Source organism: Cladophialophora carrionii, assembly GCF_000365165.1.
Source record: "Cladophialophora carrionii CBS 160.54 unplaced genomic scaffold supercont1.1, whole genome shotgun sequence".
Lineage (NCBI taxonomy): Eukaryota > Fungi > Ascomycota > Eurotiomycetes > Chaetothyriales > Herpotrichiellaceae > Cladophialophora > Cladophialophora carrionii.
Genome location: NW_008481816.1, coordinates 188,716 through 209,372, shown reverse-complemented (window position 1 = coordinate 209,372; position 20,657 = coordinate 188,716). Strand labels below are relative to the sequence as shown.

The window sequence follows — 20,657 nt, the reverse complement described above, 5'->3', positions numbered from 1 at the left end:
CCGATAGTAAGAGAAAGCGTTGAGCTGTACTTGTGACGGGTAGCACTCACAATTGCGCGATAGCAAATGCGACACGAGGTTCCCGGACGACCTCGTTGAAGGCATCAACAGCTCATTGAAACCCATGCTGATAAGCTGGGGCTTATTGGAAGAGCCCAATAGGCTCATCCATGTGGCCCATGAAGCTGTGGCTGAGCCATTCCCTTATTTAACCTGAGATACAGATCGGCGACATTAAAGTCGGCAAGTTCTTGTTTCAATTTGACAATCTCTTGCTGCTGCTGCTCGATGATTTGTTGCTGCAGCGGGATTGTCGTATCTCGGGCACCTGGCGAGACGCCATGGTTTTGTTGAAGATTGGTAACGTCGACTTCTAAGGCCTTGGTGTGATCATCTCCCTGCCTTTGGTGAATTCCGTGAGCTTCGCATAGATCTCAGACGGTGAATTGAACGCGAAGTACTCACCTCTGAGGCCGACTTAGGTCTTCCTGCTGAACCCGGATCTGATCACGATTGGCGGTGGAGGCCTTGAGCCGTTGTCGTCGCTCGAACCTGGTGATCTTCGCTTTTGGAACCCGGACACCACGGACGATGGCATTCTTGGTCGGCTTTCGGAGGACCTTTTTCATGTCGTTTGAGCTGAAATTCTTGCGAATGCCCCATCGAGCAAATTGCCGTTTGTACTATTTGTCTGTCGCATGGAAACCGTGGCCTCGCTCAATCCGCTCGATCACATCCGCAAGTTCATGAAGCCGATAAAGACCTTCTATAACAGAACGGTGTCGGTCCCATTCAGCTTCGGCGATGGGCAGAGCCCGCACGTTTGGCCGACGTTGCAGGGACATTAAGGCACTGGCGGTGCCTACGAGGGGATTGATTGTCAAGCCCCAAATGTTGGACTCACCACAGCGAAGAACAGCAGTCTTCGTCCAGACTGTAACGAGATCTTTTAGAGGTACAGATCATGGTCCTCTCGTCTTAAGCCGACCGGAGTCTTGAACACCATGGATTTGACTTGAGTTGATGTTCATTTCGAGTGGGAGGCATGCACCCGTGAATTCCAGGAAATGGCGCGTGGATGACCAGCAGACGGATTCGAAGTCTTTCGCAACAACTCCAGTTGACACAAGTTGCAACTTACGGCACCTGCAGATCTCGGCATCAACCAGCCCAAGCCAAGAACCGCCAAGGACGCAGAGTGAGCCTCTAAGAGAGATGTCGGTTCTCAAGGCGCAAAGGCGGCTGCTGACAGACGCCACTTGGTGACTTGGACAACCGCCAGATGGGGCCCATCGGGTCACTCTGCAAGTAGTATTCTGCGTTTAGAAACGCCTGCCACAAGTTGCAACTTGTGCCATGAAGGCCTTTGGTGATTAGCGTCCTGCCGCCCCAAGGTAGCTGGTCGGTGCCCCCTTCTCTCACAGCGAGAAGCCTCAAGGTCCGCTCAACCCGTCAGAATGACAAGGCATCTCAGCAACATGGGTCGTCTGATCACGGATGACCTAGGCCACAAAGGTGCTGGTTGACCCTGGCCGCCTGGGCCAGCGTCGCACGGGGATAGGCTTAGGTATCGCACCTGCGACAGGCACGGACAGGACGGCCAGCAGCTCCCTGCCCTGCACAGCCTTGTAGGGGACTGGGGTCTCAAAGTCGTTCGAACAAAAGTTGTTGAAGTAGAGTATATAGGTGCCTCTGCACTACGGCAGTGGTACATCGTCCACACATCGACAGCACTGTAATCTGCTTCAGAAACTTCCAGATCGATCAACCGGTACAATTATCTTCTCTCTCACCTCAACTGGGATTTCCTTGCAAAATTGAACCTTGGGACGACCCTGCTGCAGCAGCAGAAGTCTGCCTTGTCAACAGCCCTTGCCTATCCGGACTCCCACCGCCGCCACGTCTTGCTCTCGCACAGCCACAACTTGGTGTCCACAATGGGGATCGGGGCCGAGGTCACCGTCTCCATTGTATTTGGGGTCTTCATGGCCATTATTGCTCTCTTGGGCTTGTGGCAGGTCGCCCATTACGCGGCGCGAAGCCTCCGAAGTGAGTACTCCGTACATGGTCCCATCTCTTGAGGTTGCTGACTAGTGTAGCACCCAATCACCAGAACAGTTTCGAGCTTGAGGCCTGACACCCATTGGTGCCAGGTCGCACAGCTTCTGCGGTGGAGGGAGACCTGCTAGGATTCCCAGCACTGGCAGTTATGCTTGAGTCAAGTCGTGTGGCGCTCTGGTGGAAGAAGTGGTGAAGCTCTGTTGGGTGCAAAGATACTTTCGACCAAGTCAAGCCGGTTCTCAGGCCCACCTTTCCTGACTGAGACCCAACCATCAAATCAAGTCAGCAACTGGGGAGGGTGGAAGCAGGTAGTGCGAATCATCAGATGCGTCCGAAGTGTCGGAATGACCTGAGCTGAAGCTCAGACTGCAAAGTGACGAAGTCCGGGCTCTCAGGCCTCGGGCACCTTGCACCGTTTCCATCGTGGTTTCCACAGCACGAGCCTAGGATGACGAGTTTCTGCTTCAAGTCGTTGGATCTCATTACATAGACACTACCTTATCTGAATTCATTGGGATACTCGTGACATGGTCGTCAATGTAGAGGCATCTCCTCGCCTCGATAATTTGCCCCTCACATCTTCACACACGTTTGACTATCCGCAGATAGGTAAAACTGCGATCAACTCCGGTTCTCTGTACAGTGACTGTGTCTCCTGTTCCGTCATTCTTTCTCATCGGAATGCGCCGTGCAAACTCCTCCTGCTCTGCAGGCGTATATGTTTATACTCCATACTCCTTGTCTTGTACGAAGCTGCCTCGACTCCTCGTGCTCCGGCTTCGTCGACCTCCGAACGTGAACCCCTTCCGTTTTGATGTTCTTGGCTCTCGTCGCGATGATCCGCCAACACAGAACAAGATGGTGCAGATGAGAAAGCAAGCGAAAGCTGCCCACTCGAAGCCGAAGGCGTATTTGCCAATATCAGCGCGTTGACCATTGTTGCGGAAGTTGTTGCGCCCCTTGATATATGCGGCCCTGGGAGATCGTTAGCACCGGACGAGGCACGCATCTCTGTTCACACTCACGTCATGAGAGAGGCATTGATTGCCTGGAATATCATGGCTATCATGGTCATGAGGCTGCTAAGATAAGATCCGAGTCTGGTGCACAGTGCCAGCAGCCCAGTGAACAAGCCCAATACGGCAAAGAAAAGGGCCATGAGCATGAAAGCAAACATGAACCGTGTCATAAAGTAGTAGTAGCCATGATGCTCGACGAAGTTCCGAGGGACACCGACCCTAGTGTCGAAGGAGCGATGAGAGGAAGGATCCAGAGGGAACGCAGGGTGAATGTTTGAGTAGTCCTGGTCGCCGCAGAAGGTCCGTCCGTTCCGAACGCCACAGACATTCCAGTATGACCATCTTGAAACCGGAGGTGCGCCTGGTATTCTTGCCGTGTCGGCTTGGAGAATGTAGAATCTGTTGACAGGACCGTGGTCAATCGCGCCGGCGAGAAGGATGAAGAACATGAAGAGTAGGCCGGCAGCGAGGAGTATCAGCGAAACCAACCCGAAGAGGCCATTTCCTGTGCGGTCGTGGTCAGAATCCCGCAGGTCTGAAGAGGTTAATGTTCACTTACGGGACGCCATGGTGTGCAGAGTCCAAGTAGGTGCCGGAGCGCACTGAAGAAATCTGGCCGAACACTCGCAGTCGCAGTGAAGAAACGGCAGAACGGCAGCTGCGCGACAGAGCTGTCGAGCTATAGCAAGACAAGCGAAGCAGGTGAGGTAACCACGATCTGTGGCAGAGGTAGAAAGAGGTCGTGGTGCAAGAGCTCGTGATGTATGCAGCCCGGGATACTACCGGCTGTCAATATCTTGGATTTCGTCACTGATCGGGCTCGTCGGGGTATGCTGATCACGCTCCTAGCTGCCTCCAGACCCTTCGAATGGGCTCGGATGAGCAGCAAAGCACTTTACGAGCTACGTGGTGGCGTGGACCCGCAATCGAGGACAAGATTAGCGAGGAGCTTTAATGCTGTCGTCAGAGTACGAGTTACCGTGTACACAATGATAGCTGCACGAGCAATGACCCTCCGTGCGCCCTCTTCGAAGCTCGATTGTTATGGGAGGCCTTTCAGTTTGGAGAAGGTCACGTTACCAGTGCAGCGCCGGTTAATTACTGGTAGCTCGTAAGCGGACCTCCGAGCAAGAATGGCACCAGCGCAGCAACCCAAGCGTTGTCACGTCATCAGTCATCAAAGCCACGCCCACTTTCTGGCCCAGGCCCTACCGAAAGAGGTGAGGCGTCGTAGGCTTCTTGCTTGGCCTGCCACTAGCGCAAACCTTGGCTCCCAGCTCTGCAGGCAGGCGCTAGCGAATCCGATCGCAGGCTCGCGCTCACTCTCACACTCACCTACGAGTACGTGATCGCGGGCTGCACCAGCCAGCCTCGTCAGCAACTCGTCTCAGAGAAAGTCGACGCTCATAGTCTTTGATTGACTGCCTTCTTCCCCAATGTCGACCTGGGTCTATCCTCCAATCCCCCCTGACGAGCTTCGAAAAGCCGAAGATGAATCCTTGGTAAGGTCAACAAGCGACCGATGCCTGAGTTTCCAACTGATTTGACAATAGAAACTTGAGCTGCAGTGGCTGCTTCAGTCTTTACAGGAGTCACTGGGCGCATTGAAGGAAGGCCTCGAGGAATGTGCTGCATTGCTGGCGCCGAAGGAGCCGGGCTCGACGCTGGTGCTCTCATCCCTTCGGTCAGAGAGCGTCAAAGGCTTTGTGACTAGGGTTGGCACAAAGCTCGTCAAAGGAGTAGGCCAAAGTCGCCCTTGTCCAACGCCTACACCAGCTAACACGAGACCAGGATATTCACCTCCGCTTGACGACGCTGCCGCCAAACACGCCCAGAGGCACGACCACGTCTACGCCGTCCACGAGGCTAATCTTCCACTCGTCATCCTCGTCTGCCGACATCATTCTCCCGCAACTTCAAGCTGTCAAGTCACTGGTGAATGACTCGCTCGACATCATCGACGTCTCAAGGTGGACCGGTCAGTCCACCGACTCCTCCTTCATCTCGGGCCAACTGAAGCTTCTGCACGATCAGCTTCGTGAAGCCAAAGCTTGCTTGAAAGGTCCAGTGCCGGGTGGCAATGCTAGCTCAGTTCCCGGAGCAGAGTGGTGGACAAACAGTCCCGATGAGAACGTCTTTCAGCCGCCATTAAGCGAACTGGTCAGTCTGCACTTCACCATTCAAGACGCCAACCTTGTCCTCACTGTGCGGACATTGACCCCAACCTCACCCGGCGGGACCCCAAGTACCCCTACAGAGGGAGCCTTTTCTCTATCTGGACTCAACCTGAGAACGAGGTTACTGGGCCTGGGGCCTAAGCCTCCCAATCACGATGAAATGGGTGAAATCTTTGAATGGCGTGGACGACAAGATGTCATTGTGCGCGAGAAGGTACGGGTCGAGTCCGGGGATCCTAGTCTGATGAGCGTTGCAGCCAAAATCAGTGCACTTGAACATGATGTTGCGCGCTGGAGGATGAATCTCCGGATCATTCTGACCGGCAGCACCGAGGAGGATTGAGTTCCCCCATCGTTCAGCTCGAACTCTAACTTTGGCCATCCAACCTCGAACGCGCTGGCCTGTGGGTCTGCATGAACGTCCTACTGCATCTCCTGATGCCTCCCTGCATACCCATCTCCACCAGCATCGATGCGAGCAAGCAGAAGCGTCACGTGATGCACGACTTTCCACTTCGGCAACGAGGAGATCTGCAGTTGAACCTTGCCGGTTTTGGCGCCGACGATTGTTGTGCTGCCCAACCTTGCATCTCAACTACAGCGTGGCTGTTTCTCAACGATCAGCTGTTGTAAGCCAATCTTTCACCCGCGACAATGTCTTCAAAGGCATTGTGAGATCCGACAAAGAGCCACCCAGTGCTCGATCGATGTCTCCAATAGAGTCCAAAGCGATGCATTCAGAGGCAAGTCCCAAGGCAGCTCTCAAGGCAGTTCTTTGTTCGCAGCGGATTCCTCGGGATTTCCACAATATATCCCCCTGTCCTGCAACCACAAATTTTGAGAGGTTTCCAAGATCGACTAAAGGTTATTCCTTAGCCTATGGATAAAGGACTTTTTATTTTCCTGGGGCAGTACGGCACGATGGCTATTACAAAAGATAGTCCTTCGGCTAAGGTCGATCCTCCTGGACCACTGATGATGATAATGCGTCCCGAGGAGACCGTATCGTCTTTAATGAGCGAGCTGCGGCAATCACGCCCTCGTCGACGTCGAATCACGATAGGTGGCTCAGATCGGCGCACCAACGATGAGCATGGCTCAACACTGAGTGACCATCGCGCTCCCAACTCGGTTCCACAACGACCGGGCCCAATCAGCTCGAAGCACTGTACCCCAGAGCCCGACACAGAGTTGGGTTTCACGCCACGTCAGCATATAACGGCAAAGACACAGGCCGTGAGAAGACCCTATCCTCCATCGAGCTGGAAAAGTACGTCTACCATTGAGTCTGTCACATTGGACATTGGTGGAGCATCAATCCTGGATGCACCCGAAAAGACAGCCATCCGGGGTCAATCGGCCCAGAGAGACGTCGGTCGAGGAGGCGGCAAGGACAATGTGATTTTGGAATTGTTGGTCGACACGGTCACCGCAGCTAGTGGAAGGGCGCAATCAGAGAACCGCCTTGCGGTAGACAAGCCTGCTCGAACATCGTCCGGTCGCCAATATACAATACGCTCGTCCCGTTGCGCTGAGCCGGCTGGAATGGACTTCTCTGAAGCTAGCAGCGACACATCATCACCCGCTAACGATCGGATCGTGACCGGGAAAGCTCCACTGCCTGATCCTGAAGTAGCCTATGCACAAGCCTTTCACTACACCACATGCCCTCATGTCTCACCTCCAAAGTCTCGGCCTCTAAACGTGCAGCCTGCTTTGGTTCCACATCATAAAGGTCTACTTTGGCGCCGACCTCTGGACGTGCAAGGATTACGGGTCGACCCAGGGACTGCTCCGCCAGATATCTACGTACTTGGTGGAGCTTGTTTCGATTGTGACCTCTCAGCACGTCGGCAAGCCGAGTCGGGCATTCTCGAAACGTACACTTACAAGCTCGAAAACCTTACCGTTCAGCTGAGTCTGCTGCAACATGATATTGCCGCCGAACATTCCGGGCCGTCACCAAACCGGGAGAATGGTGCCTTGACCGCGTTCACTTTGCCCTCTACGCTAGAGCTGAGCACAGAGGCAACTCAGGGTATCCTGGAGATTGAGGAGCAGCTGAGCGAGTTGGTCAAGAAGCGCGACGAGGATATCAGGCAAGTCTGGAGTGGTTTCACGGCTCGCTGGGGACCGGGGACAGTCCGGATCCAACGCGATGAGAGCAACAGCACCCCGGGTCGAGCCGAAAGCCCCTTGACGACCAGAACCTCCAGCTCGACAAACAGCTTTGGTGTTCCATCCGCTAACACAACTCCTGAAGAAGTTCCGGCGATGGCTTCCAAAATATCGAGGGGCGCGATCAAACCTGTTTCGCCAAGTCGACAAAGCAGCTTCACAGCTCGAACAAGAGCGAGCTCCATACAAGGACGGTATTCAGACGGTAGCCGCAATGTCACTGTTGAGTCGTCAGTGGATAGCATCAAGGGAAGAGGACGCATGCTGGTTGATTGGATTCGACCTGGACGCAGTGAGAGCAAGGCAGGAGGCGGAAAGCAGGCTCACAGGAGAAAAGGCAGTCGGCAAGGCAGTCAAGCTGACAATGGCGCCTAATGCAATGGAGCCCAATGGGAGATGGAGGTATCTTTTGGCAAGTAGGAGATGCATATATGCCCCGGGATACGACCCAGCATTGGATCAACAGCACAACCCGGACTGGGTAAACGATCACAGCAGAAATTGGGGGAAGTTCAGGTCTCGAGAAAAGCTTGATGTCTGATATATTCTCAAAGCGCCTATTTTGGCAGACAATTTATTGCTCATTGACGAAGACACCAGCCATGCCCATACCAGTACCAACACACATGCTCGTCACGCCGACCTTCTGCTTACGGCGCTTGAGCTCTGAAAGCAGGGTCACGACTTGCCTCGTACCGGTGGCGCCCAGAGGGTGTCCAATGGCACTGACAATTGTTAGCCAGAAGAAGAAGCAGCAGGGCAGGGGACAAGAACACTCACATAGCACCTCCCCGGACATTGACCTTGTTGATATCGAGGCCTAGTTTGTTGACGCAGTAGACATACTAGAGACTTCACGTCAGCTTCCAAGGGGAATCAGGTCTTATGTAGGACAACCTACCATCGAGGCAAAGGCCTCGTTGATCTCAAACAGATCCACGTCGTCCTTGGTCAGGCCAGTCTTTTGCAAGATCTTGGGAATGGCCAGGCTCGGTCCAATGCCCATGATCCTGGGCTCCAGCCCGACGGTCGTGCTCTTGACATACTTGCCAATGATGGGCTGGCCCAGCCGCTCGGCCGTCGAGCGCTTCATCATCAGCACGGCGGCCGCACCGTCGGTGACCTGGGACGCGTTGCCGCCCGTCGTGGTGGGACCCCATTGAGGGAAGGCCGATCGGATCTTTTGGAGACCCGCGTACGTGGTGCCCGGGCGGATGCCGTCGTCTTTGTCCACGGTGACGGTCTTGGCCTCCTTGGTCTTCGGATCGACCCATTTCGTCGTCACGGGTGTGATCTCGTCCTGTGTCCAGCCTTCGTTTTGCGCCCGCTCGGCTCGGTTGTGCGACAGCTCGGCGAACTTGTCCTGCTGCTCGCGCGTGATGTTGAAGTCGCGCGCGACGTTCTCGGACGTCCAGCCCATGGGTTGGATGTTGTCCTTGGCGACGGGATGTGAGAGGATCTTTTCGCTCATGGGGGGCGGAGCGTCGCGGTTCGTCGACATGGACTCAATCCCCACGGCGATGCCCACGTCTATCGCGTCGATGGCGATCGAAGACGCGAGCGTCTGGATGGACAGCAGGCCGGAGGAGCAGAATCGCGACACCACATTCGCGGCCGTCGAGACGGGGAATCCAGCTGCGAGGACGGCACTGCGCGCGATGAATCCCGGTGCCGGTTGGAGGACATTGCCCACGCAGACATCCTCGACGACGTTGGGGTCGATCTTGGATTTCTCCTTGATGGCTTTCAGCACGTGGATGAGGATTTCGTCCGTGGGCGTGTCCTTGAGACCGCCCTTGCCCGCCTTGGTCAGAGGCGTGCGGGTCGCGCAGGTGATGACGATGTCGTCGGGGTTCTTTTCCAGGATCTTCTTCAGCCCGGGTGCGTGTGTGGTTGTTGATGTGCTGGACAGCTGGCCGGAGAGGGCTTCGAGTCTTTGTTGGGCGCTCATCTTTCGTCACTGTGTTCGATTAGATTTCGTTGGTGGTGGTTTCGAGATGACTGTACGTTGCAAGGCGATAAAACTAACGAACCAGGCTGGGAGGTGTATATAGCGCAGATCGAGCCCGAGAATCTGGCACAGGAAGAAATGGTGAATAATATTGTAATCAATGAATCTGCTTGCACGGAGAGACTGTACCCAGTATCTGATCAGTTGAGCAGCAACCCGTGTGGGTCAAGCCCAGAGATGCCTCGGTATCTCGTCCACGCCCTTTAACTAAACTCCCTACACTGACGCTTCCGGCAGTTGTTCCGGGTGTCATTTTGCCTCCCTAGGCCACGCCTGCGTCTGCGCCCATGCCTGCGACAACGCCACCGTGACTGCCCGGGCTCACCGGCCATGGCCGCCTTTGCCGCTCTTGATTTGGCCAGAATCGCCAGGCTGAGAACAACTGGTTCGGAGGCACGGAAGAGACGGTGAGGTGATTGATGGCAGCAATCCACTGGCCCCACCTCCACATATTGGGAATTGCTCACAGCACACGACGATCCTGGGTACGAGTTAGACACTGCTCAGTATCCCGCACGTTTTGGGTAGCGCTGGGGTCGGTAAGTGTCTTGCGAGATGCCATCGACGGGTTCATGTCGTCTCTGACGCTCTTACATAAGGTTTGTCATGTCCATCCTTATATCACACACCTCCTGCGCTTACACAGTCCTAGTACGGAGTAGCCACTCGTACTCCAGATCAACCATCCTCACCAGATCGCTGCCTCACCTCGACGCTTGTGGGGCTCCACGTCTTCCCCAATTCCTCGGACCGGGACTGTTGAGCTTGGCCTGCTACCCTTAATTGAGCGCGCGAGGCGCGTCTGATTGCTATCTGAAGGTTCTGCCGAGTACTTCGTACGTGCGTAGGAAAAGTAGAGCATCAGCATCAGCATCAGCATCAGCATCAGCTCACGAACATTCACACATACACCCCGGACTAACCCCCTCGAGGCGGTTGAAAGCGGCTGCGGAATCCAGTTCCTCGCAGCTTACTGTAAGGAAGAGGCAGTCTACTCCTAGGTGGGCAGGCCGATTCCGGTTCCGTGAGCACCTGCCGATCTACTCTGCGAGGATACACCAGATCGTGGCCGAGGCTCGACACCGGACAGTGGCTGTTCAATAGGACCTCAGAGTCCATCAAGTGTTGTTTCCACCAGCCCGAGGCTCATCATATCGTAATCCTCTCCGACAGAGTACTCCACCACATTGCTGCTCAGGAGTCTGCGACAGACAACGCCAGTCCATCCTGAGAGACTGAAGTACGGGAACTGCGATGGCGACCATCGCAGCATCTACAGCCGCAGCGGCTGGCCTGCTGTACTACGCCGACCAACGCGTCCTGGGCATCAGCCGCGATCTCAAGTACTACCGCAGCGAGCAAGACTTTGCGAAACGCATGCCCGGCTTCATCAACAAGGTCGGCCCACAGTCTCCCCATCTGTATCGCATGCTGGAGCTGGCCGACCCAAATGCCGACGCACTGTACTTCGAAGGCCGGAGCTGGAACTATCGCGCCTTCAAGGCCAAGGTCGATGAGATTGCGCTGGGCCTGCATGAGAGTCTGGGCGTCAAAGACGGGGACATCGTCGCCGTGTTCATGACGAATTCTCCCGAGATGGCATTCACCATCTTGGCCCTCACGAGGCTCGGCGCGGCGCCTGCATTGATCAACAACGCTCTCCGAGACGATACGCTGCTTCACTGCGTGCGGCTGCCGAATTCGAACCTGATACTATGTACGCCGGATCTGGCTCCTCACGCCGCGTCCGCCGCGAAGTCATTAGGCGGGAGTATCAAGACGGTGAGCCTCAACGTGGGCACATACCGTCCGACGCCTGTGTCTGACGGCAGCAACAATATCATCGACTTCCCGTTTCCCGAACCGACGACATCGGCAATCCTCCCACCCACGCCGCCAAAAAGTGTTGGCTCTGTCGCAGCATTGATCTACACGTCCGGCACGACAGGGAAGCCCAAGGCCTGCAGCGTGAAGAACGGCCTCATCCTCGGCGTGTCGTGCACCTCGTCGCCGGACGCCGCCAACCCGAAGAAATATCTCCAAGGCCTGCGCATCTACTCATGCATGCCCCTGTTCCACGGCACGACTTTCTTCGCCGGCTTCTGCTACTCGATCAGCCAATCCGGGTGTTTCTGCCTCGGTCGCAAGTTCTCCGCCCGCAACTACTGGAAGGAGGTGCACGAGAGCCGCGCCACCCGCATCCTGTACGTCGGCGAGCTATGCCGCTTCCTGCTCGCGACTCCCCCTTCGCCCTACGATCGCAAGCATCACGTCATTGTCGCGGCAGGCAATGGCCTGCAAAAGGACGTGTGGGTTGACTTCCAGAAACGGTTCGCCGTGCCCGAGGTGCGCGAGTTCTACCGCTCCACCGAAGGGCTCGTCAAGTTCGACAACATCCACCGCGCGGGTGCCCCCGGTGCCGGCAAGGTGGGATATCTGGGCGTGCTGAGGAAGCACGTCCTCGACAAGGACCAACACATTATCCGATTCGACTACGATACCGAGCAACCGGTACGAGATCCCAAGACCGGGTTCTGCCAGGTCGCGTCGAAGGGTGAACCCGGCGAGGCCATCGCGCGCATCCACAACATGGCGACGTATACGGACTACCACAACAACAAGGCCGCGACGGAGCAGAAGCTGCTCCGCGACGTCTTCGAGAAGGGAGACTTGTGGCAGCGCTCCGGTGACCTGCTCGTGCAGGAGCACGACAACTGGGTCAAGTTCGTGGACCGCATCGGCGACACGTACCGCTGGATGGGCGAGAATGTCGCGGCGGGCGAAGTCCGGGGTTTCATCTCCGAGTTACCAGGCGTCAAGGACGCGGTCGTGGTGGGGAAACGACTGGGCAAGTACGACGGACAGGTGGGCACGGCACTAATCGTACTAGATTCGAACGAGGGCGACGAGAAGGAGAAGCCTGGTTCCGACCTCGGCGAAAAGGCCTTCATGGCGCGGCTGTTCAGGGATCTCCGCGCCAAGGGTGTGCCGCGGTATGCGGTGCCCCGGCTCGTGCTGGTGCGGAACGAGCTCGTCGACGTGGGCGACACGTTCAAACACGCAAAGGTTGTTGTTAAGAACATCGAGTGGGGAGCCGGGGACCCGAGCGGGAGAACGAGGAAATACTATCTCGATATGGAGAAGGAGCCTGTCTTTAGAGAACTGGACGCGAACAGCTGGACGAGGATTGAGGAGGGAAAGGCCAAGTTGTAGGACGGGACGAGAGATCGTCATTGTCTAGGGTGAACATTATAGCAGCCCGTTGTGTTCAAGCGGAGACTGTCAAAGTAGATACTGTGAATATTAGATGTTAAATGTTAGATATAGTCTTATGAGGTATTTCCTGACCGTATACAGTAGTTCGCACGTACGTCCGATGCCACGGCGTGCAGAGTACTTGTATATAAGTGTCCAGACAATCTCAGCGATTCTCCCTCTCCCTCTCCCTCTCCCTCCCCCTCTCTCTGTACACGATCTGCCGGGGTAACTACCTAATGCCATACACAATACGGAGTAGATACGAGGCTTTCAAACGTACTGCCTCTCTCTCTCTCTCTCTCTCTCTTGAAACGCTCCTATCTACTCACTACTGTATATGGCATAGGTAGTTAGGTAGTTAGACCTCTCGCTCCAGCGCCCAAGATCTAACTACTGCCCCTATGCACCGTACACCGTCACACAGTAGATAGGAATTAATTCCCGTATGTAGCCTCGTCCACAGCATCATCGGCATCATTTCTTGGCCTCACTTTGCCTCGTCGGCGCCGCATCCGTGCCTGTGCCTGTGCCATAGAACTGCTGCCTGTCCATCTGCATCTCGTCGTCGGCGACGCCGATGGTGGCGAAATACTAGCATACAGATGTTAGCTTGTGTGTGTGTGTGTGTGTGTGTGTGTGTGTGTGTGTGTGTGTGTGTGTGCGAGGGTAAAAAGGACGAAGCTGCCGCCCTCCTATGGCCCCTCCATCACATAAACGACCGCCGGAGCGTAGTACAACCGACCGTCAGAGCGTATGCAGTACATCAGTAACACTCGGATCAGACTGATCATAGCTCCAGCTTCCAAGATAAATTACTGTACGGAGAACCCAAACCGGCCCGCCGGCTGCGTAGGTAGGTAGGTAGACACGACACCGACACCAACACTGAGCCATATAGCGGCTATAGGCCGGGGCTTATAATACTGAGCCATATAGGGGGCAATAGGCTGAGGCTGAGGCTTGGTTATACTGAGTAAAGCACCGACTCACCGCCATGGCCTTCCTATTCGCCTCGGGATTCATGGGCTGGCCGGCCTCACTCATCTTGGCCAGCAGGCGGAAATAATCAATGTAAAACGCTGGCGTGTACGTGTTGAAGAACTTGGCCTCGGCGTCGTAGGGGTTGCTGAAAGTGTGCGGCGCCCTCGGCGGCACCGTCACGTAGTCGCCCTGCTGGGCGTCGACGGTCGTGCCGTTCAAGGCGTGGAATCGGAGCGTGCCTTGGGTTACGAGGAAGGTTTCGTCGTGCTACATGTTGTGAGAACGAGTCGTGCAGTGTTGGCCGGGCAGGAGAGTGGAGTGGTGTATATAGTTGCAAGTATATATCTGCCAGGAGATAGGCGGAACGGAACGGAATGCCTCACCATCTCGTGCCAATGCGGTGGGGGTCTTGAAGTTGTAATCAAGACGTTGTTAGTCTCCGGGTCAGTCTCTATCTCGGGGCGCCCCGTCTGGAAGGGGTTCGGACTAGATATGGAGATGTGTGTGGTACAGTACCGCCTCTGGGGTAGGCAGGGAGGAAGGAAGGCAGAGGCGAAGGCAGGGTAACTTTGGTCTGTAGTTGGATATGTAGATGTCCTTACCCTGAAGTATGAGGCGGGACGGTGAACTCGGCACTACAGAATGACGGCGTGGGACGTGTAAGTGTAAGTCCATGATCGATCGCCCACAGACAGAAGACCTCTTCACGTCGCGAAGACGAATCCTCTCGAGAGGGGAACTCGAGCTCAGACCCGACACCCTCGGCGGCGTTTGAGTGCCTCCTTTCGAGAGACTTACCTCCCGATGCGGTCTTCGGAACAGTTAGCATGGGATTGAACCACACGATATGATGGGATGATATATTGCTGGAAGCTCTGCGACTTCAGTTGCAGAGCAAGCGCAAGAGTTCGAACTTACTATCTGGTCCGTGTCAGCGTGCTGCTTCCCGAGCACACGCATGTCCAAGTTGTGACGCTGTACGCACCTGTCCTTGACCCGTCCTCCATGATCCGGATGGTGATGGTGCCCAGCTTGAACGTCTCGCCGGCCTTTGCGGGGACAAAGTTGATCGGCACGGTTGGCGTTTCCATGCTGGATGACACTATAATGTACGCAGTCTGTGACACGGAGTTTGGGTTTTCCCCTGCTCGCAGATTTGTGGTCGCGGGAGGAGCGCTGTCTACCACGGTAGCAGGTCGTGAGATAGGGAATTCGATCGACGTGGCATGATTGTGCGCTGCACGGACCGGCGTAAGTTATGGACCGGGTCCCCAAGGCCTCGACCACCAATAAAGGCCGATGCCGATGGAAGCGAGTCTTACACCAGCTGCAGGACCTGGACGGGATGCTGACCTGGAGAAACCAAACCGGCACGCCGCAGACGGACACGGAAAGAAAGTACTCGAGTCGACGGCGACACAGTTTGTATTGCGACGCGGTGCAATTCAATCACGGCCGTCACATTCATACTGTATCCAATGGTATGATATAGGTGGTATCCAAACAACCGGTCACACTCCCTCGTACGTCGTACTCCCAGGACTCCGTCGCGGCCGATGACTATGCGCCGTTGACTTCAACATGCCCATCCACCTCAGCATGTCCATTCACCTCGGCCTGCCCGTTCAGCTTCTCGAGCTTGCCGATGTATTGGTCAAAGATCTTCTTGATCTCCAGCGCGCTCTTCTTCGGGTATCTCTTCTGGTCGTTGTTGTAGTCGACGTATGTGACGCCAAACCGGGTCTCGTAGCCCTCGGCCCATTCGAAGTTGCTGTGGTGGCACAGAGAGTCAGCACGACGGCACGCCATCGACAAGCATGTCACTTACTCCATCAGACTCCACGCCATGTATCCGCGGCAGTCGCATCCATCCTCGGCCACGGCCTCGGCCATGCTCGTGATGTAGCTGCGGAAGTACTCGCATCGGAAGTCGTCCTCGAGGATGTCCTCCATGGACAGATCATTCTCGCCCTTGAGACTAGTGCCGTTCTCCGTCACGTAGATCTTGGGCCGGCCGTATCGGTCGCTCAGCCACTTCATCAGCTTCCGGAACCCGGGCGCGTGCGGGCGCAGCCAGGGCGACTGCGTCTCGGGCCCGATGCTGTTGCCGTACTTGTCTTCGAAGAGCACGTCCAAGTTGCCGGCCGTGTCGCACGGGTCGGCAGGGCCGTCCTTGTGCCGGATGTAGTTGGCGCAGTAGTGGTTCATGCCGTAGAAGTCGTTCGAGCCCTTGACCAACTCGCTCTCCTCGGCCGTGAACTGGGGCAGCCGGTCACCCAGTTGCTTGACCATCGATTCCGGGTAATGGCCAAAGTAGACCGGGTCGGCGAACCAGCAGATGGCGAACTCGATCTTGCGGTCGCACGCTATCCGGTCCTGTTCGTCTTCAGGATCCCACGGCTCCGTCCAATCTCCTGCACTTTGCGTTAGTCACCGTCGACGATGCAGGTGGAAGGAAACCCATTTACCGTTCAACGTGATGCCAATCTCCCCCTGGTCTCGAGGCTTGAACTCGTCTCGGTATATCTTGACGGCGTGGGCGTGTGCTATCAGGATAGAGTGGCCGACGATCCACGGCTCGGTGGAACTGTCCCCGGTCGCGCTTCTCTTGCGGTCGCTTGAACGACCAGGAGCAAAGACACCGACGTTGTAGCCGAGCACGGCGCTGCAGAACGGTTCGTTGAAGGTGATCCAGTGCTTGACCTTGGGCAGGGCCTTGAACATGACGCGCGCGTAGTTGGCGAAGTCGGCGACAAACTCGGCCTTGTTCAGGAACCCGCCGTAGCGCTTGTCGAGCTCGTCGGGAAGATCCCAGTGGAACAGAGTCACAAACGGCACGATGCCGGCGTCGACGAGGTCATCGACGAATTTGACATAGTAGTCGAGCCCGGCCCGGTTGACGGGATCACTGCGTCCGCCTTTGGGGATGACACGGGACCACGAGATGGAGAATCGATATGCCTTGGCGCCGGTCTGCTTCAGCAGGGCGATGTCTTGAGCCGTGCGGTGGTAGGAATCGCACGCCACGTCGCCGGAGCTGCCGTCGGCGATCTTGCCGGGCGTCTTGCAGAACGTGTCCCATATCGAAGGTCCTCGGCCGTCTGCTGTGGCTCCACCCTCGATCTGATAGCTAATGACTCTCCGTCAGTAGGCACTCGTGTATGTGCAGGAAATCATGTACACACGCTGCTGTCGCGAAGCCCCAGAGGAAGTCCGCCGGCAGGGCCGCCTTGGGTGCCAGGTCTTTGACCATCTTGGTAGTCAAGGGGATCGTTCTTGCTGCCGGGGCGTGGGCGGACGGGGCGACTCTGCTTGTCTGAGATATACACGGCGAGGTGTGAGCGGCGAGACGTTGCACAGGACTAGTGTGCTGGCGCCAGCGCTGAGGGTTCGACGAGCAGCACAGAAGCCGGGATGCTGGAGCCTCGCAAAAGTGCAGAGAGAAGACAGCCTCCTCGCCAGGCCGAGCAGGCCGTGTATTTGTACCATTCTCCCTCCCCCCGGGCTTGTTCCAAATGCCAAATGCCACGATTTATCCAGGTGGGATTTTCGCCCTGGAGAGTTTCGCTGATCGGTGGTCCACCCTGCTGGAGGCACATTCGAGCCCTGTACCGGATTGGTTGCGGACTGACGCTGCCCGGGCGATATCCTGCCCATCCCCCTCCCCCGTCCTCCGTGCCGTGAACCCAATCCGTCAATCATGGAGCCCTGGTCGCCTTCGCCCGCTGGGACGCCGACGTTTAGCCTAACAGCCGGTAGCCAGCGCTGCCGCCGCCGGGTGCCAGATGCCCAGCCAGACTCATCCACACGGTTGCTCTTCGGGTCCTCAGATGGGTCGAGCTCACCCGTGCTTGTGTTGTCTTGCCACCCATGACCGCTCACCAGGCAGCCCCAGGTCGAACTCTACCACACTTGGCTCTCAGGCACGAGGGAGGAACATGCTCGGGACGAGTACTGTGTATCGAGTAAGCCTGTCCCGTCGTCTGTGGCCTGCTCATTTCTCCCGGCACACCGCGTGTCGCTGGACGTGTGGTCAGCAGGCTGCTTTGACAGTCTCAACATCGGTTCCCGTCCGTGTCTGCAGGTTACCATGGCCCCCTTTTGGTGTCTCAGCAAGTATATCCTCTCAGCAAGCACGTTCACATGTCCACGCCAGATACTTCAAGCCGACGGCGTCTCGTCCGACCTGGATGGGTCGTCTTGAGCAACATGACACGATTCGAGATACGCGCGTGGCCGGGAGAATCCTGCTGATTACGACCACTGCTCGATGAGTCAATGGAGCCATGCTTCAGCATGCCGAGCAGCTAAAACACTGTCACATGAAGCCTTGCATGGGACGGGCAGGACAAGAGGCTGGAAGAGGCCACGAGTACTCCGTTACGCTATCTGATGAAATCCTTGTGCCGAAGCATTGCCTTGCCCACGTCCTGACGCAGTGTACTTTTCCTTGCCTTTCTCCGAGTCCATGCCGTCGGTCCCAAAATGTGCTGTGCAGATTCGTTATGCCGTGCTCATTCATTCCCGTAGTCCGCGATATTCCCAACTCTATGCTAAATCCCATGCTGATTGTTTCCCTGCTCCACAGGCCATATATTGATTGGTCCAGCTTCTCAATAAACGACGTATACTCGATACGACGGCAACAAGGTGCACCCCATCAGCAGCGCCATCATGGGGATATGACCTCGTCCTCGGTCTCGTCGCCGGGCTCCTTCATCCGCGAGGTTATGAACACCGCCACCAATACTGCAAGTCCACCGACGCGGAGGGTCCATCCTACACTAGTATCACCAGGCTCGTTCCGCGGTTTCTGGAGTAGCTTGAAGATAGCACTGCTGATCAACGTCGCGAGCACTTGAGGTGCGCTGAGCGCAACATTGTGGAGACCCAGAATGATGCCAGCTTGATCCTCTTCATCCTTCTCCTTGTCGTCGGCCTCGTCCACATCTTGTCCGTTGGCCATTCTCGCCCGTCGTTTCTTTCGCCTTCGCTCCTCGCGCTTCGCAATCTCTCCGGAGATCAGTGCGAACGGTGCCCACAGGGACAACGACCAGGAAATCCCCACCAGGGCGACCATGATTGACCCTCCAAAAGGCGTAGATATGAACAGTGTGCTCCACATGCACCCCGCGAAAAGAAGCTGTGCGAGGAGCCACGCTCGGCGTAGTGTCAGCCCCGGGATCTGTACCATGGTTAACCACCTCGCTGCGGTTTCTGACCGTTCACGCCGGTTCAGCCGGTCTAAGCCCGGAGTGTTATGTAACCGCGTCAGGCCCGGGGTATTGAGTGGTCTGTTGATTGACAAGCTGGTCTGGGATCGGCTGAGGGTCCGCGGGCGGTGGCCCGGCTTCCATTGGCTGGTCCCAGACCGACTCATGGGAGGTCGTTCGCCCCATGGTGTTGCGGGGGTCCTGGCACCGATGGGGGTGGTTGGTGTGATCGGCGTCATTGGCGGCGGTGGTAAACTATCTGTATCCGAATCCGAGTCTTGCGGCTTGTAGCTTGGCACTACCAAGAACGGCAGGATAATATTGGCCATGAACGATACAACCGCATAGATGAGGAGTGCCAGTGTCCCAATGCGGGTTGCTTCACCCCAAAGGCGTTCGACATCGGTATCCGACATACCAGGCTTCAGATGAGGGTTGACGTAGAGCTGACCAATCCACGTTGTGATGTAGAAGAGGAAGGGAAACCAGCCAATCCAGTGAAAGAACTGTATCTCGCAGACCTTGCGGATCTGAGGCGGCAGTCGGCGCATGGAACTGAAGACCTGTCTGAAGAATGCGAGGATTCCCCCTTCTTCGGAGTCTCTCGATGGCGGATCAAGTTGTGGATTCCGCTCTTTGATGGAAAGAATGCTGACTAAAACAGTCGAGCTCAACGCAATTGATGCGAGCACAACCAGAACCTTGAACTGCGTGTTTCCAAAAAAGTGGAAATATCGAGGCAGGTTCAGGTAGCCAAAGAGGTAGCCCAGAACGTTGCCGAGGCCATTCATTCGGGACGCCCATGCATTGGCCGATTCTTGTTGGTGGGACGGAGCATTATCTACGATAAATGCACGAATTGCTGCTTGCACTGCAAATGGTCAGACCACATTCCGGATGCGAGGGAGGACTCACCTGTATTGATGGAGAAATCCAGACACCACATCATAACCGTGGCAAGTATGATGGTCCCAACCTTGTAGCCGCCCACATACGGTGCGTCCGCGTCAAACCGTCCAACGACTCTCACGATGTCTCTTGCGTATGCGAGAATCATGGAAGCCGCAATGGTGCCCAGCGTACCGGCAAGCATGAAAGGCTTTCTCTTGCCCCAGGAGATTCTGCAGCGGTCGCTCTTGATGCCGACATACGGCTGTACGAGCACCCCAGTCAGTGGCCCAGCCAGCCACACGAACGCAAGCAGCGCCTTGCTCATGCCCAGCGAGAGCAGGTACGGAGACCCATTGGAAAGCTCGACGGACCAGACGATCTGCAGGCCGCCAATGCATACTGTGAGGAGGATGAGGTACAGAGAACTCTTGTTCTCGACACTTTCTGAGCCCTCAAGATCGGTGGCATCCGAGGATGTGTGGCCGAAATAGTCGTCTTCCGGTTGATATGGTTCCTCCGCAAGCTGGCCTTTGCCTCTCACAGTCCGTTCACCAATGTCGTCATTTCTGCGCGCGCCGCGTATAAGCGGAGAGCGCTCGTCTCTGTCGACACCCTGATCACTACGACTCATGAAGAGCCGAACTAGGAGTCCTCTCGGCTCCCGTGTCTATATTCCGTTGAAAATCCAAGGGAAGCCTAGGTGAGAATAGTAATGATCGAATAGGGGGCAGCTGGACGGATCGGATGGCAGCTTCACGATTGTCGCAGTCGGGCCATCAAACAAGCAGTTCCAAGGAGGGTATGAACAGACAGATTGGAAAATGGAAAGATGAAGGTTGTAAGTCAAGGTGACGGGTAAATAAAATGG

General features: G+C 56.1%; 11 protein-coding genes across 11 annotated transcripts; 4 read left to right on the top strand and 7 right to left on the bottom strand.

Moving 5' to 3' along the window:
• Window positions 1–164: 164 nt before the first annotated feature.
• G647_00077 (uncharacterized protein) lies at window positions 165–629 on the bottom strand (the record flags this gene model as incomplete). Its single annotated transcript, XM_008723480.1, has 2 exons — window positions 165–402; window positions 466–629. 2 exons carry the CDS (start codon window positions 627–629, stop codon window positions 165–167), a joined length of 402 nt encoding a protein of 133 aa, XP_008721702.1.
• Window positions 630–683: 54 nt separating this feature from the next.
• Window positions 684–839, bottom strand: G647_00076 (uncharacterized protein; the record flags this gene model as incomplete). The annotated part of the gene is made up of 1 exon (XM_008723479.1): window positions 684–839. One exon carries the CDS (start codon window positions 837–839, stop codon window positions 684–686), a length of 156 nt encoding a protein of 51 aa, XP_008721701.1.
• Window positions 840–1,937: 1,098 nt separating this feature from the next.
• On the top strand, window positions 1,938–2,137 carry G647_00075 (uncharacterized protein; the record flags this gene model as incomplete). The annotated part of the gene is made up of 2 exons (XM_008723478.1): window positions 1,938–2,049; window positions 2,100–2,137. The coding sequence occupies 2 exons, from the start codon at window positions 1,938–1,940 to the stop codon at window positions 2,135–2,137; spliced, it is 150 nt and encodes a 49-aa protein (XP_008721700.1).
• Window positions 2,138–2,783: 646 nt separating this feature from the next.
• G647_00074 (uncharacterized protein) lies at window positions 2,784–3,649 on the bottom strand (the record flags this gene model as incomplete). Its single annotated transcript, XM_008723477.1, has 3 exons — window positions 2,784–3,036; window positions 3,087–3,585; window positions 3,640–3,649. 3 exons carry the CDS (start codon window positions 3,647–3,649, stop codon window positions 2,784–2,786), a joined length of 762 nt encoding a protein of 253 aa, XP_008721699.1.
• An 867-nt stretch (window positions 3,650–4,516) lies between these two features.
• G647_00073 (uncharacterized protein) lies at window positions 4,517–5,600 on the top strand (the record flags this gene model as incomplete). The annotated part of the gene is made up of 3 exons (XM_008723476.1): window positions 4,517–4,582; window positions 4,634–4,819; window positions 4,872–5,600. The coding sequence occupies 3 exons, from the start codon at window positions 4,517–4,519 to the stop codon at window positions 5,598–5,600; spliced, it is 981 nt and encodes a 326-aa protein (XP_008721698.1).
• Window positions 5,601–6,178: 578 nt separating this feature from the next.
• Window positions 6,179–7,810, top strand: G647_00072 (uncharacterized protein; the record flags this gene model as incomplete). Its single annotated transcript, XM_008723475.1, has 1 exon — window positions 6,179–7,810. One exon carries the CDS (start codon window positions 6,179–6,181, stop codon window positions 7,808–7,810), a length of 1,632 nt encoding a protein of 543 aa, XP_008721697.1.
• A 199-nt stretch (window positions 7,811–8,009) lies between these two features.
• Window positions 8,010–9,386, bottom strand: G647_00071 (uncharacterized protein; the record flags this gene model as incomplete). Its single annotated transcript, XM_008723474.1, has 3 exons — window positions 8,010–8,160; window positions 8,216–8,280; window positions 8,337–9,386. 3 exons carry the CDS (start codon window positions 9,384–9,386, stop codon window positions 8,010–8,012), a joined length of 1,266 nt encoding a protein of 421 aa, XP_008721696.1.
• Window positions 9,387–10,700: 1,314 nt separating this feature from the next.
• G647_00070 (uncharacterized protein) lies at window positions 10,701–12,659 on the top strand (the record flags this gene model as incomplete). Its single annotated transcript, XM_008723473.1, has 1 exon — window positions 10,701–12,659. One exon carries the CDS (start codon window positions 10,701–10,703, stop codon window positions 12,657–12,659), a length of 1,959 nt encoding a protein of 652 aa, XP_008721695.1.
• Window positions 12,660–13,516: 857 nt separating this feature from the next.
• On the bottom strand, window positions 13,517–14,776 carry G647_00069 (uncharacterized protein; the record flags this gene model as incomplete). The annotated part of the gene is made up of 5 exons (XM_008723472.1): window positions 13,517–13,657; window positions 13,695–13,952; window positions 14,069–14,093; window positions 14,288–14,320; window positions 14,667–14,776. The coding sequence occupies 5 exons, from the start codon at window positions 14,774–14,776 to the stop codon at window positions 13,517–13,519; spliced, it is 567 nt and encodes a 188-aa protein (XP_008721694.1).
• Window positions 14,777–15,245: 469 nt separating this feature from the next.
• Window positions 15,246–16,938, bottom strand: G647_00068 (uncharacterized protein; the record flags this gene model as incomplete). Its single annotated transcript, XM_008723471.1, has 4 exons — window positions 15,246–15,456; window positions 15,514–16,099; window positions 16,154–16,815; window positions 16,871–16,938. The coding sequence occupies 4 exons, from the start codon at window positions 16,936–16,938 to the stop codon at window positions 15,246–15,248; spliced, it is 1,527 nt and encodes a 508-aa protein (XP_008721693.1).
• Window positions 16,939–18,357: 1,419 nt separating this feature from the next.
• G647_00067 (uncharacterized protein) lies at window positions 18,358–20,420 on the bottom strand (the record flags this gene model as incomplete). The annotated part of the gene is made up of 2 exons (XM_008723470.1): window positions 18,358–19,769; window positions 19,814–20,420. 2 exons carry the CDS (start codon window positions 20,418–20,420, stop codon window positions 18,358–18,360), a joined length of 2,019 nt encoding a protein of 672 aa, XP_008721692.1.
• Window positions 20,421–20,657: the final 237 nt, after the last annotated feature.